Raw genomic sequence first — 14019 nt, forward strand, 5'->3', positions numbered from 1 at the left:
TGTAATAACCTGTAGTAACCTGTAAATACTTTTAATAACCTGTGAGAGAATTACTGGCGTGCTACCGCCACGTGTTCATACGTTAAGGCTAGTTTCAAATATCAGCAGCGGAAAACTAATTTAGTTTTAAAAGAAAATGTAAGTTTCAAAACTAATAATCAAAACCAAATTTAGACTTACAAGTTGGAACCATAACGACCCTTATTCAAAAACCCTGTAAAATAGGAAGCGAGTAGAGTTAGAGTCAAAATAACATCAATTTATGAAATGAAATAATCTAAATGATTAACCAACGCTCCACTCAAATCCCATCACCCTGATGCAAGTTCAGTTTATGCAAAAACCTGTGATTAGTCTGCTCCCCAATATTACAAGTGTAAGAATTGGATCATTACAAGGTCATTGAAGGCGAAGGCCATGACCAAGAGAAACACACAAAAGCACGTTATCAGCAACGCTGAGTACATACAAGCTACGAAACACAGTAAAGAGCCTTAGCATGATACTAACAAGCATTCCATACACTCAATATAATCATTGACTCGAACATATGATTCAATTGTTACTTATTACAAAGTTTTTATTTAAGTAGCATTGACCACTTTATTAATTGATTGGATTAAGCAATAGACCGGGTTGTCCCCCTGTGCTCCATTCCGGAACATTAAATAAGAAAACCCTATGCCTCCTTTCGGAAGACATTAATAAACATCCAATGGCAGACGGGCGCGACTCCGTGGCCATAGCTAGTATGAGATCTCATCTAACTCATTATAATTTTAAAAGAATTTAAAACAAGAGACTCGTAGATCAGACGGCCTCTGAAAAGTGCATGGCTAATTCCCCGTGAACCCCAACCCCTGTTTGTCATTACTCTAGATGTGCACAAATCCAGAGTTTTATTGCTCATTCTTCTTGCACTTTACGTGATTTACCAGTTTAAATTTAGTGATGACTCATATGCAAATAACACACCAATCATACATCAATCATTCAAGTTTCCAATTCAATTCTTAATTTATTAGTGACAAACAACATTTATTATTGAATTCTTTAACTACCTCGGTGTATAAACAACTTAAATGCATAAGGCACCTCATATCCACAATCACCTCATATCCACAATCTTGTCTTATAAGACTTTAACTCTTCCTTTACTCATTCCATTTCAATACAGATGAATAAGTAATTAAAATGATTCATTCCATATATACTCTTGTAGCTTTGCTTCTAAGCTCACTTTGCAAAGTATTGCATAAATAATGCTCATAAGGAAAAATCAATGCAAATTTCTCATACATGAATTAAACCAATCATCACATTTATCATCAATCAACTCATTACCAAACAATTTCAACCAATCCACAGTTTCTTAGCATGATTCTAGGTTTTTCCAAGTCCCTAAGCATGCTCCTAAATCAAGATTCCTCGTATTCTTGTACGTACCTTGAGTACACAAATTGATTGACCACTTTAAGGCTAGAAGTCACCTTCTACGAAGTCCTCTCCTAAACAAAACAACAATAGCTCAATTAATACCCAAGCAATATATTTTACAGCAATACCAAACTACTTTAAAATCCTTTAAATCATTGAAATAATGCTCTTAAATTATTCCCAATAGCCAAAGTTAGAAATTTAGTAATTCAACTATAAGTTTATATGTTAAAATCATGAAAATATAGCTTATAACATAAAATTCCAGCAACTTTAAAGTAAGGATTATAATATGGAAATTTAGTTTAAGAATATAAAACAACCTTATAAACATCTCTACTTGAAATAATCATTATATGGTAGGTTAGTATGTTAAAAACCTAAAAAAAATCCATCATAAAACCATGATTTAAAACCCTTAAAACCAAGATTAAAATCTAAAAATTTAATTTAATAGTAGAGTGTATGAATACAACAATCTAAACTTAAAATATATATTTAGAATTCAAGTAGTTTCATAAAAACTCAATTAAACCTTCAAAATTCAGTTAAACAACACTTTAAAATTTTCCTTTTTGCTAGAATTAAAAGCTTATATATTATTCTTAAAATTTCCTATATAAAAACAATAAAATACATACTTATTCATAAAATTACAGCAAGTTTAAAGCTTTATAAAAATCTAAAAATTTATTTTAAACATTAAACCTTCGTTAAAAATCAAAAATTGCCCGAAAACCATATTTAGAGGCTGAATTTGGCCACGAGAGGGTGGTGTTTACTACCAAAGGTAGTGAGTTTTAATTAAAACGTTGTTTACACACGAAAAACACTATTTTTTTTTTGCAATAATCAGACGAGTTACAGTCAAAACGTGATTAAAACGTGCTTAAGGAGAATTACGAACGGAATTCAAAAATTAATTACGAAAAAAAAAATTAGAACTTTCTATTGAATTAAACATCATCATAGTCATAGCAAAATCACAACAAAATCATGCTCAAATTGAATAACTTTAGCAATACGCTTTTAAGCCCTAAAACCATGAAAATCAAGTTTTAAACCCTAATTTCACAAATTATGTAAATCTGAAAATTTAAACTACATATCATAATTTATAAACTTGATAATTTCTCATGTTTTTAAAGAATTTAAACATTATTAAAGTAATTAAAACTAACAATATAAATTAAAATAACAATCTTTAATAATAATAAGGAAGAAGGAGAAACAAGGAAGGAAGGAGGAAGAAAGAAAACCGGCGGCCTGGTGGTTGGGCGACGGTGGTCAGGCAGCAGCAAGGGTCCTGGGCGGTGCTGTGGTGGTGGTTACGGTGGCAACAAGCTTCGACCCTTTTTTTTTTGTTTGATCGTAAATGCAGTAGGAGGGGGAAAGCTTGGGGTTTTTTTTTTTTTTTTTTTTTTTTTTTTTAAAACGTGAGATTAGAAGGGGAAATAAGGGTTTTAGTTTTTCTAGTTCTAATAAAACTAAGACTAAGGTTTGGGCTTAAAGTAAGTGGGTTTTAGGTAAAAGAATGGGTTTAGTAATTTATGGGTTGGGCTTGCATATTAATGCATGATTACAATATGGGTAGGGAAATAATTTAATGAAATAGTTTTATTAGTTTTATAAACATTAAATTTATTTGCTTAAATCATAGTAAAATAATTTATGTAAATAAATAACTATAATCAAATATTCACAAAAATATGTTAAAATATAATTTTAAATTTCACAAAATTACGGGGAAATTACACCCGAGGCCTTTTCATATACCTGCAATATTCTAGCAATCTCCATGCACTCCTCTCTATTAGCTCTTGCAAAAAGTATGCTGTCGTCAGCAAATAGTAAGTGAGAAATGCTAGGCGCATTCTTGCAAATCCTCACTCCATGGATAGAGCCATTATCTACAGCTTTAGATAAAAGACAAGAAAAAGCGTCAGCCACCATGAGAAATAAATAGGGGGACATCGGATCACCTTGTCGAAGACCACGTTGAGGAGTCACATCTCCAAATATTACTCCATTTGCCTTAAATTGAAACGAGTAACAAGACAAACATTCTACAATTCTTCTAACCCAGGAGACACAAAATCCCATTTTTAACATTATCTTTTCCACAAAACCCCATTCGACCCGATCATAAGCCTTCATCATGTCTAATTTAAGAGCCACCGCACTTTTCCTCCTTCCCCCTTTTCTTTTCATAGCATGGAAGATTTCAAAGGCTAGAAGGCATTATCTGTAATTAACCGACCCGGGACAAAAGCGCTTTGTTGGGGGGATATCATACTTTGCAAGAGGGGTTTTAATCGATTAGCAAGCATTTTGGAAATTATTTTATAAAGCACATCACAAAGACTAATTGGTCTAAACTCGGTAATCTTATGGGGATCATGACATTTGGGAATAAGAACAATACAAGCTTTACTTGTATCCGAAATGTCCACATAACCATGCCACCAATCAGTAATATAATTAACAATATCAGTATGAATAATGTGCCAAAATTTTTGATAAAAAAGAGCATGCATACCATCAAGTCCCGGTGCTTTGTTCGGATGCATCTCGAAGAGGGCCATACGAATTTCCTCTTCACTGGGGTCCTTTCGAAGCTGTGCATTCATATCTTCAGAGACTTTGCAATTTATACCACTCAGCGCCTCAACAATATTTTCAACTCCTTCTGAAGTGAAAAGCCCAGTAAAATAATTTGTGATTACACCCTCAATATCCTTTCTGCCATGCACACGAACACCATCTGCATTCTCAATTCCGGTAATGTTGTTCTTGCTTTTTCTCATGCTTGCTTTGTGGTGAAAGTAGGATGTGTTCCTATCACCATCTTTCAGTTCATTAACCCGGGCTCTCGCGTGCCAGTAAAACTCCTCAAACAAGTGAAGGTTATCAAGTTCCTCCGACACCGTTCTACACCTCTCCAAGGCCACACCGCCCATCACCCCTCTTTGCAAATTGACAAGCTTCTCTTCTGCCTCCTTAATTTTCTTCTTCACATTGCCAAAAGTTATGGATGTCCAGCTTTCCAGTTTAGCAGCACACATAGCGACTTTGAAAGGGGTATGGCCCTCGGTTGTGAGCGTCCACCCTTCTTTGACCACCGCCTCACATTCCGGGCTCGAGAGCCAATATGCCTCGAACCTAAAAAGCTTTTTTTGTCTCCTATTTTCTTCACGAACTCCAGCTCTCAATATTAAAGGGGCATGATCAGACCGTCGAGTATTTAACGGTAAATCGGTGATCAGCCCAAGGAAAAAGGCCACACCAATCCTCATTTGCTAGAAATCTCTCAAGCCTCTCCTGGACCAAAGTTTCAGGTGTTAACCCTCTCTGCCACGTGAAATGTCCTCATTTGTAGCCCAGGTCCTTCTCGCAAGTAGCATCAATGGATCTAATTAATCAATATATAGATTTTGGTAAAACTTGTTTTTGAAGTTTATTTTTAAATTTTAAAAATTAGATTTTTTTTTTAATCGACAATTTTATATTGACAATGGAAATATAGTACAGGTAAGGAAAAACACGCCACGGTAAGGAAACATGCGCCACTTAATGTATGGGTTTTTCCGAATTTCAAGATCACCTTTTAATATTTCTTACCAATTTATTATTAGGTATCAAAGATTGATGTGTAAGACTTTTTTGAGTTCATATGATTGTCAAACTATATAACCTTTTTCAAGATCTAAAACAAACAATCCAAAAAGACCTACCAACACTAATATTTTTGTAAGATACTCCTTGTACACTTCTTAACTAACAGAAATGAATTATAAAAGAACAAAGGAAAATTGCTTTACAGATTTCTCCATATATGATGATATAGGATTATGCACTTCATAACATCAAAATTAAATTATTTTTCTAATAGCACTCTAAAGTTTTATAATTTTTTAAACCAACAACACCCTATAGTTGATAAGTATTAAAGACACATATAGCAGTATGTATATTATTCAAAAATCTAAAATCTAACTAAATAATCAGACTTAATTTTGCAACTGATTACTCTTAACGACTATATACAGTGAATATATTGGTAGATTATTCAAAGTAACATATTGTCTAATTGCTCACGTCCTCAAAATTTTAAAAACAAAATAATTATATCACATTAATTTAGACAAGGTTCATATGTTAATCAAACAAAGTTTAAATGCATAAGAATAAGTAAAGAAATGAAAAAGTAATAAATAAACCAATCTAATTTTTGTACCTGTGAGATATTGTATTTGCTGATAGAGTGACGATTAGACACAGAAACCATGGTTGAATTTGCCCCTGCATCCTTGCGATCAAATTCAAAGATAGAGTTACAATAAGTAAAAATTACCAAAAGAAAACGCTACATTATATGTATATATATATACATATATGTATGTATATATATGATATATGTATATATATAGAAATGGGATCATGTGAGAACCCATGGCTTAGGTGAGAACCAAGTTAAAATGAGAGCTCATCTAACACCATTCATTTTTATTAGATGAATGGTTCAGATTTATTGGCAACAATAGTGGGAATTCATGTGGGCCACCTTGAACAAGTGTAATGATTGTTTGTAATTTTTTTTTTAATTTTTGTGCATTGGAAGACGTTGTATTCCATTGGAATTCATTCCGTCAGTCCATTGGAAGACGTTATCTTCCATTGGAATACATTCAGCCATTCTTTCTGAAAATATTATCAAAGGTTAGAGCTCATTTTTTTTTTCTGTAACTATATTAAGCATGGATTTTTCTGTTGAATGTGGTACGTCTAATGTTGTTCATGTTTGTACCCCTGGTGGAACGAAGATATAGATTCCATGTTGTGATAGTGAAATTAGACCAACTATAGGTATGAAATTTTCAAAACTTGATGAAGGTTTGCGTTTTTATGAGTCCTACGTAGCTGTTGTAGGATTTATTACTAGAAATTCGACGATCAAAAAAAGAAAAAAATGGTATTATTTCTTTTCAAATTATTGTATGTAATAAAGCTGGGTTTAAAGAAAAATGAAATAATGTGGTGACAAAGAAAGTTGATAGTATCGGGGAAGAAGATGATCATTTTGTAGAGGATATGAATGTTGAAGAAGTGGTTGTTGGTCAAGATAAAGAAGACTATCATTGTCAAGAAGCGAATACTCCTATGGTTAAAAGAAGATTGTCTACTCGAGTTGGTTGTAAGGCAAAGATGATTTTAAAGTATTGCGAAGATGGAGGTTACATTGTTTCTAATTTTGAAGAAGGGCATACTCATCCTATGTATTCATCCGAGAACTCTCATTTTCAGAAGTCCAAAAGAAAGATGACAATGTTGCATAAGAAAATGATTATTGATAATTCAAAGGTATTTGAATATGGTTTTGTTTAAAATGATTAAACTTTTAAATATGAAGTAACAATTGTGTACATATATGAAACATTAGTACTGTAATATGAAATATATATTGTTTTGGATGGAGCAATTATTGGTAATGTATGTACTCAAGTAGGTGTAAGTACAATTGTATGGAACAATGGTTTTGATAAGTGGAACAATAGTACTTATAATTGAAACATGGTTGGAGCGAGTGGTTGTAAAGGTTTAATATATACAATTATTATAACAAATGTAACAATAGGGTAATGCGGAGGAACAGTAGGTCAGATATATGGAACAATAAAGTACATTTTTGTTTCATATCACTTTCATATCATCGAATTTCGCACTATACATCAAGAATAACGTGTATTGTTATTTGTAATTAAATGTGTACCTTTTTGTTTTTTGTACACATCTATATTTAGAATCTTTTTTGCCTTTTTTTTCATAAAATTAAATATGCACTGTTAGATCTGTTTCCATATATAGCATGGTCCTCAAACAGTCTAGTGTTTTTACATTCTTTTTCATACTTTTTTTGTTGCTACACAGGTGAATATTGGTCCTGTCAAGACATACATAATGGTGAAGGAATATCTTGGTGGGTATGAGAATATAGGTGCCAGTAAGAATGACTTCAAGAATTTTCATAGAGATTTGAAGGCGTATATTGAAGGATCGGACGCCCAGATGTTTGTTGACAATTTTAAGAGGAAAAAGTTGATGTGGTCGGCTTATTTTTTTGATTACGAAATGGATGAAGACGACTGTCTATGTAGAGCTTTATGGCAGATCCTATTTGCCGGAGAAATTATGCCGTATTTGGTGATATGATCTCGTTTGATACAACCTACCAAAGCAACAGGTATCATAGTGTTATTTTTAAAGTTTTTTGAATTTTTTTTTTGGTGTTACAATTTGATGTAACATTTGTTTAAATTTACGGAACATTGGAATAAAATTACGAAACAGTAGACATAAATATCGGAATAGTAATTTCAGCGTATGTTTTATGTTTTTCAGATATAATATGGTGTTTGTTCCATTCACGGGAGTCGATCACCACAAGAAATGTGTCACTTTTGCTGCTGGTTTTATTGCAAAGGAAGATGTTGCTTCATTCCAATGACTATTTAGAACATTGCTTAAGGAAATGGGCAGTAGGGAGCCCAATTGTTTAATTACGGATCAAGATCCAGCTATGAAAATTGCTGTAAATTCTGTTTTCCGGCAATGTGAGCACATGTATTGGATATTGTACTGCAATTTATAATGACTCATTTGTGAATACTATTGTTTCAAAATATGTGTCTGATGTTTCATATTAGTTTATTGATTTTTCCAGCTGTTGTTATGATGTTAAATATTATTATTCTGAATTAAAAAAAAAAATTCCTGTTCCTAAAGACTGTTTTATTGTTTCAAATTTATGTTTTGATGTTCCATTAGGTTAATCAATTGTTACGAGAATTTGCCTAATTATTCCAATTATTTATTTTATTATTTCAAATCTTCAAGATAATGTTCCATTAGGTTAATCAATTGTTACGAGAATTTGCCTAAATATTCCAATTATTTATTTTATTATTTCAAATCTTCAAGATAATGTTCCGAAATTTTACTATAATGTTTCAGTATTAAAAGCTAATGTTCCTAAATAGTGGTCTAATGTCCCATAATTAATGTCCTTCAGATTTTGTATGTGGCACATAATGAAATAGCTGCCTGATAAAGTTGGAAGGAATATCATTCAGGAAACTGAATTTTTGAAGGAACTCAGTAAGTGTGTTTGGAATTTAGAAATTGAGGCACCTGAATTTGAAGAGAAGTGGAACAATGTTCTTGTTGAGTTTAAATTACAAGACCATGATTGGTTGAATTTGATGTTTGAGATGAGATCTATGTGGATTCCAGCGTATCTTAGAGATGTGTTTATGGGTGGTATTATGAGAACTACCTCAAGGTTAGAGAGTGAGAATAATTTTTTTACATCCTTTGTAAATCCTCACGTGTCTCTTGTGGAGTTTTTCATGAGGTATGAAACTGCGTTGGATGCACAGAGACATAGTCAGACAGAGAATGACAATGAATCACAGGAGAAATTCCCTCACTGTAAGACAAAATTGTTGATTGAGAGGCATGGTTCTGAGGTATACACCGTTTCTTTATTTTATGAATTTCAGGATGAAGTTCATAGTGCTTTTTATTCTTGTGGTGTAGACGAATTGAGGAAGGAAGATGGTATTGATGTAGCAATTGTTACTGAGGCAAATAGGAGAAGGAAATTTAAAGTTTTGTTTGAGTGCTTTAATTATGACACTACCTGCTCTTGTAAGAAGTTTTATAGGATAAGAATCCCATGCAGACATATGATATGGATGTGGAAGGCAAAGAATTCAAAAAGCATTCCAAAGCAATATATCTTAGATCGGTGGACAATAACTGCTACTCAGAAACCAGTGTTAGATATAAGTTGTTTAGACACCGATGATGATAGGAGGGTGGTGTTGAATGAAATGTGGTTGGAGATATTTTCTTGTGTGAGTTGGGTTAAAGGTCATGAGGAGGACTTTATTAAGAATATTTGAGAGTTCAAGAATAAAATTGAAGCGACAAAAAATGTGAGTGTAGTTGATACTCAGAATGTAAGGTCTAGTGAACATGATATTGAGATGTTAATAGGATGTAGCATTCCTGATGAAATACTTGTTCAGCCTCCTAAAGTGTCGAAGAATAAAGGTACAGGTGTTCATGATGGTTGTGGAACTAGTGGGTCTAAAAGATTAAAGGGCGCCAAAGAAATAGTAGTTGAACAATCTAAAAAGAAAACGAAGAGGAAATGCAGTGGCTGTGGCGCGCTAGCATATCATGATATTCGGAATTGTCCTCACAAAATATTATGATTTGTACAGTTGTTGTTCCTTCTTATGGGAATGTTTTACTCATTTTTATGTTTGTTGTAATGGAACAATAAGTTACATTTGGGAAACATCAGTTTTAATATATGTTATAACTGTTGTTGTAAACGGAACATTACAATTAATGTTTCGGAAACGTCAGTTTTAATACAATGTTTTATATTGCATTTTTGAAAAATTAATATACTTAGTTACATGGAACAATAAGTTACATTTGGGAAACATCACTTTTAACATATGTTACAACTGTTGTTGTTAACGGAACATTGCAGCTAATGTTTTGGAAACATCAGTTAAAAGAAACATTAGTTCTAATATATGTAACATTGTTTCATTTAAGGGAACAGTAGGAACATTATCTGAAACATTAAGATTCGTTTTAGCATGTTTTATATAAAAAAGTTACGGAGTATATAATATTTTTCAGAAAATGTGCAAATTGATTTTATGTGGCATCGTGTATTGATTTGACTAGTCATCTTTTTTTTAAAGTACTGGCGTGGTATGGTTGCTTTGGGAACATATTTATTATAAAGTTTAAAAGAAACCTTACAGTTGTCAGTTTCATGTTGAAACGTGTTAAGTTGTGACAATGCATGGTTTAAATTTATTTCTTACCGTTGACAATGCATGTTGTGACATTGTTTCATATTACCTAACCGTTGTTTCATTCTATATATTTATAGTTTCATTTAATACTTCTAATGTTTCATATTAATAGTTCACAATTGACAATAATGTATGCACACCTTTACATTCGAAGAAGTAACTGTTCAGATATTAATAGAAAATCATTCTAGAAACATAAAAAGATTAAAAGCTAAATTATCCAGAACATGCATAAAAATTATATATCTTACAACTAATGTGGAAACATTCATAAACATTGTTTACTAATTAACATGACGAAGCTCCTCTAATGCCCAGGTCTTTGATTTGGCTATAATTTCATCTTGTAGTTCGTTTGCAGGGCTTGTCAATATTTTCCCACAATACTCAATCCTCAGCTTCTTCATTATATCAGGCTGAAATATATTAACAATTCAAAATAAATACCGGAACAATGAACCATAAATTATGTATAAATTAATATAACAATTACACAAAAACTTACATCTTTTGGGTCGAATCCAATATCCCAACATTCATCTAGCTGCCCCATGTAAGTTTCCATGTGTTTTAGAGCGTATACACCGCAATCATTATGATTGTCATTATTTTTCCATCTCATTTCCTTCAGAGTGGTATTGAATCTGGACACTGCCCGTCCATTCCCAACTTTATTTTCATTTAGTAATTTAGCAAATGCCTTGATCTGTATAATATGAAACAATTAGATGTACCAAGGAACAATGAAACAACAAATATATACAATGAAACAATTGATATATAATATGAAACAACGTAAATAAAAAATGAAACATCAGATGTATGAAACATAAGCTATCTAACATATATAAATATGAAATAACATATATATTTACAATGAAACATATTCTATTTAATATGAAACAGCAGTTATGAAAAAATGGAACATCAGATGTATTATTTGAAACAATATATACATATATTGAAACAAATTGTATATAATAAGAAATATCAGAAATCAACAATGAAACACCAGATATACTAATTTAAACAACAAAAATTAAAAATGAAATACTAGTGATGTTTAGTGAAACAGTGTTATATTTTTACCATGGTAGCTTGGAAATTCCCGTACTTTGCATCCATTTGAACACCTTCTTCTAGTAGTCTGTTGTCTATAATTTGCATTTGCTTGCGTGAAAAATTGAAACAGAACAGATAATAGTGTTCAAATGCTGGGACGGGAAAGAAAACCTATAATGAAACAATAAGTAAGTTATATGTAACATTAAGTATGTCTTATTGAGCAAATATATATGCTAAGAATCAGTACTAGTTTAGTATCTAACCAAATCTACTTTGTCAAAAGTAGTTATTTTAGAATGCTTCATCTCGTCCATCATCCTGCTCTTGAAAGCGTTGTATCTCTCTGCAAACTTGGTATTTGGCGTAAAGTACTTGTTACCGCACAACATATTCTGTTTTTTTCCAGGTAATTAATCATTGTTATAGTTGTTAGTGTATCAAAAATATTATAGTTGTTTCTAGTGGAACATTTATTATCAATTGAAACAATGGAATATGTTAATGAAACAGATAATCGATGAAACATTAGAGCTTAATAGTGAAACAGTTAAATAATTTTAGACATAATTACCCAACATTCAGAGGTGCAGAAAAAACAGTTGATAGCGCCTGGTTGCCTTCTTTTGTTTTCCATGTTAAGGATGTGGCCCCAGGAGTCTATTATATTGTTGAGCACATATTTGTCACCTTGTAGTCCTAAAAAGTCTTCCCTAGTGATGAAGTTAAGCCCGTCATTGTACAGCTGCTCACTGAAATTGATGGGACAGTAAAACAATTGAATGAAACAATATGTATATAATATGAAACAATATAATATTGTATATAATATGAAACAATATGTATATAATATGAAACAAAGCATTCCAGAAAATTCTCACGATTTTGGGCCTGCACAAAAGGCATATTCAGCGACTGTTCTTTGTAGGGCATCAATTTTTGCTGAAATTTTTTCATTCTGCACCATGAATGGGGATCGAAGGTGCACAGGAAGATTTTGTGTGATTCTTTTTTCTCTTTGCATACCAGTCACTGGCTCCTCACAATGTTCACTTGTTATCTTATGAACGATGGATTCAGTGAGTGACTCCAACTGCTGATCCGTTGAAGATTCTTCCTGCTCTGGTGACTTTCCTTTTGCCAGGGGTGTTGGAGGCAACGCCTGTGAACCTACAAACAAATTATAGTTTGGCATGGATTCCGTTAATGGAACAATGTGTAGAACGGATTCATTGTGGGGTGTAGCTTGTGGGGTTTCAACATGCTGGGGGGGTTCATCTTGCTGTTTGTCTTTGGCCTAAAAATTTGCCCATGCTTTGTTCATTACATCACTGAGCTCAGATAAAAAAGCTGGCTCATGAAATAAGTTCTCATCTTGAGATAGAAAACCCGGGGTCTTGATTCCTTGTTGACTCATAGTGGGCTGTACTGATGTGTACTTGCCCCATACATTTCTAATGAGCTCCTTCATCTCATCTGGGATCTCCACCTCTTCAATCAATTTGTATGCCTTGTCAATCAGTGCATACATTGACTGGACATGGCCAGCAAGTTCCTTGGCTATGTTGTTGAATTCATCAAGTATAAATCCTTATAACAAACCAACAACATTTCAAATTCTAGTATTATATACAATGAAACACGTGATATAAAATATGAAACAGCAGGTAGCCAATATGAAACATCAGATTTATTATATGAAACAGCGTACACCTAACATGAAACATCCGAAATATATTACGAAACAATAATGTCATGAACAATGAAACAATAGGCATATAAAATGAAACAACATACATCTGAAATATATTGTGAAATAGTGTACACCTAAATTGAAACTGCTGAAATATATTATGAAACAACATACATCTGAAATCACATTTAATATTTATATATTGAAACAGAAATTATAAAATGAAACATCATATTTTAAATATGTAACAACATATATTCAACATGAAACAACAATAAATGAGAAGTGAGATTTATTACATGAAACAGCAGGCATCCTATATGAAACATCAGATTTATTATACGAAGCAATAGGTATACAAAATGAAACAATAGGAATATAAAATGAAACAACATACATCTGAAATCATATACATTATTTGAAACAACAGTAATATGTAATGAAACAAATGATATTTAATATGAAACAGCATACCTTAACAATGAAACATCAGGTATATTAATTGGTTTTTTTTTTTTTTATTTTTTATTTTTTTTTTAACCTTAACATCTTCGGGAGCAGAGGACGACGAAGCCCTTTATTTTCTTCACCAGAATTTGTGTTTATGGCAGTTAACCTGTCGAGGACTTTACCCTGTCCAAATCCTCTCTTCATCTCGACCTTCATCCGTTCTTGTATCATCTGCTTGTTCCAAACGGATATTAGGGGTATTGTCCATCGTGGTTGAGCTGTGCCACGCTTCATTCTATCAAAGTACATAACCTATTTAAGAAGGTATGGAAAAATGTTGGTTTAAAATATGAAACAATAGGCATTTAAAATGAAACAACATACATCTGAAATATATTGTGAAACAGAACATACATTTGAAATCACATATAATATTCAAATATTTAAACAGAAATTATAAAATGAAACACCATA

General features: G+C 32.3%; 1 protein-coding gene across 1 annotated transcript; it reads left to right on the top strand.

The window, feature by feature from the left end:
• The first annotated feature begins 7966 nt into the window (after window positions 1-7966).
• LOC110692200 (protein FAR1-RELATED SEQUENCE 5-like) lies at window positions 7967-9401 on the top strand. Its single transcript, XM_021869200.1, has 3 exons — window positions 7967-8048; window positions 8159-8163; window positions 8535-9401. The coding sequence occupies exons 1-3, from the start codon at window positions 7967-7969 to the stop codon at window positions 9399-9401; spliced, it is 954 nt and encodes a 317-aa protein (XP_021724892.1).
• Window positions 9402-14019: the final 4618 nt, after the last annotated feature.

The sequence above is a fragment of the Chenopodium quinoa genome, unplaced genomic scaffold, assembly GCF_001683475.1.
Source record: "Chenopodium quinoa cultivar QQ74 unplaced genomic scaffold, ASM168347v1, whole genome shotgun sequence".
Lineage (NCBI taxonomy): Eukaryota > Viridiplantae > Streptophyta > Magnoliopsida > Caryophyllales > Amaranthaceae > Chenopodium > Chenopodium quinoa.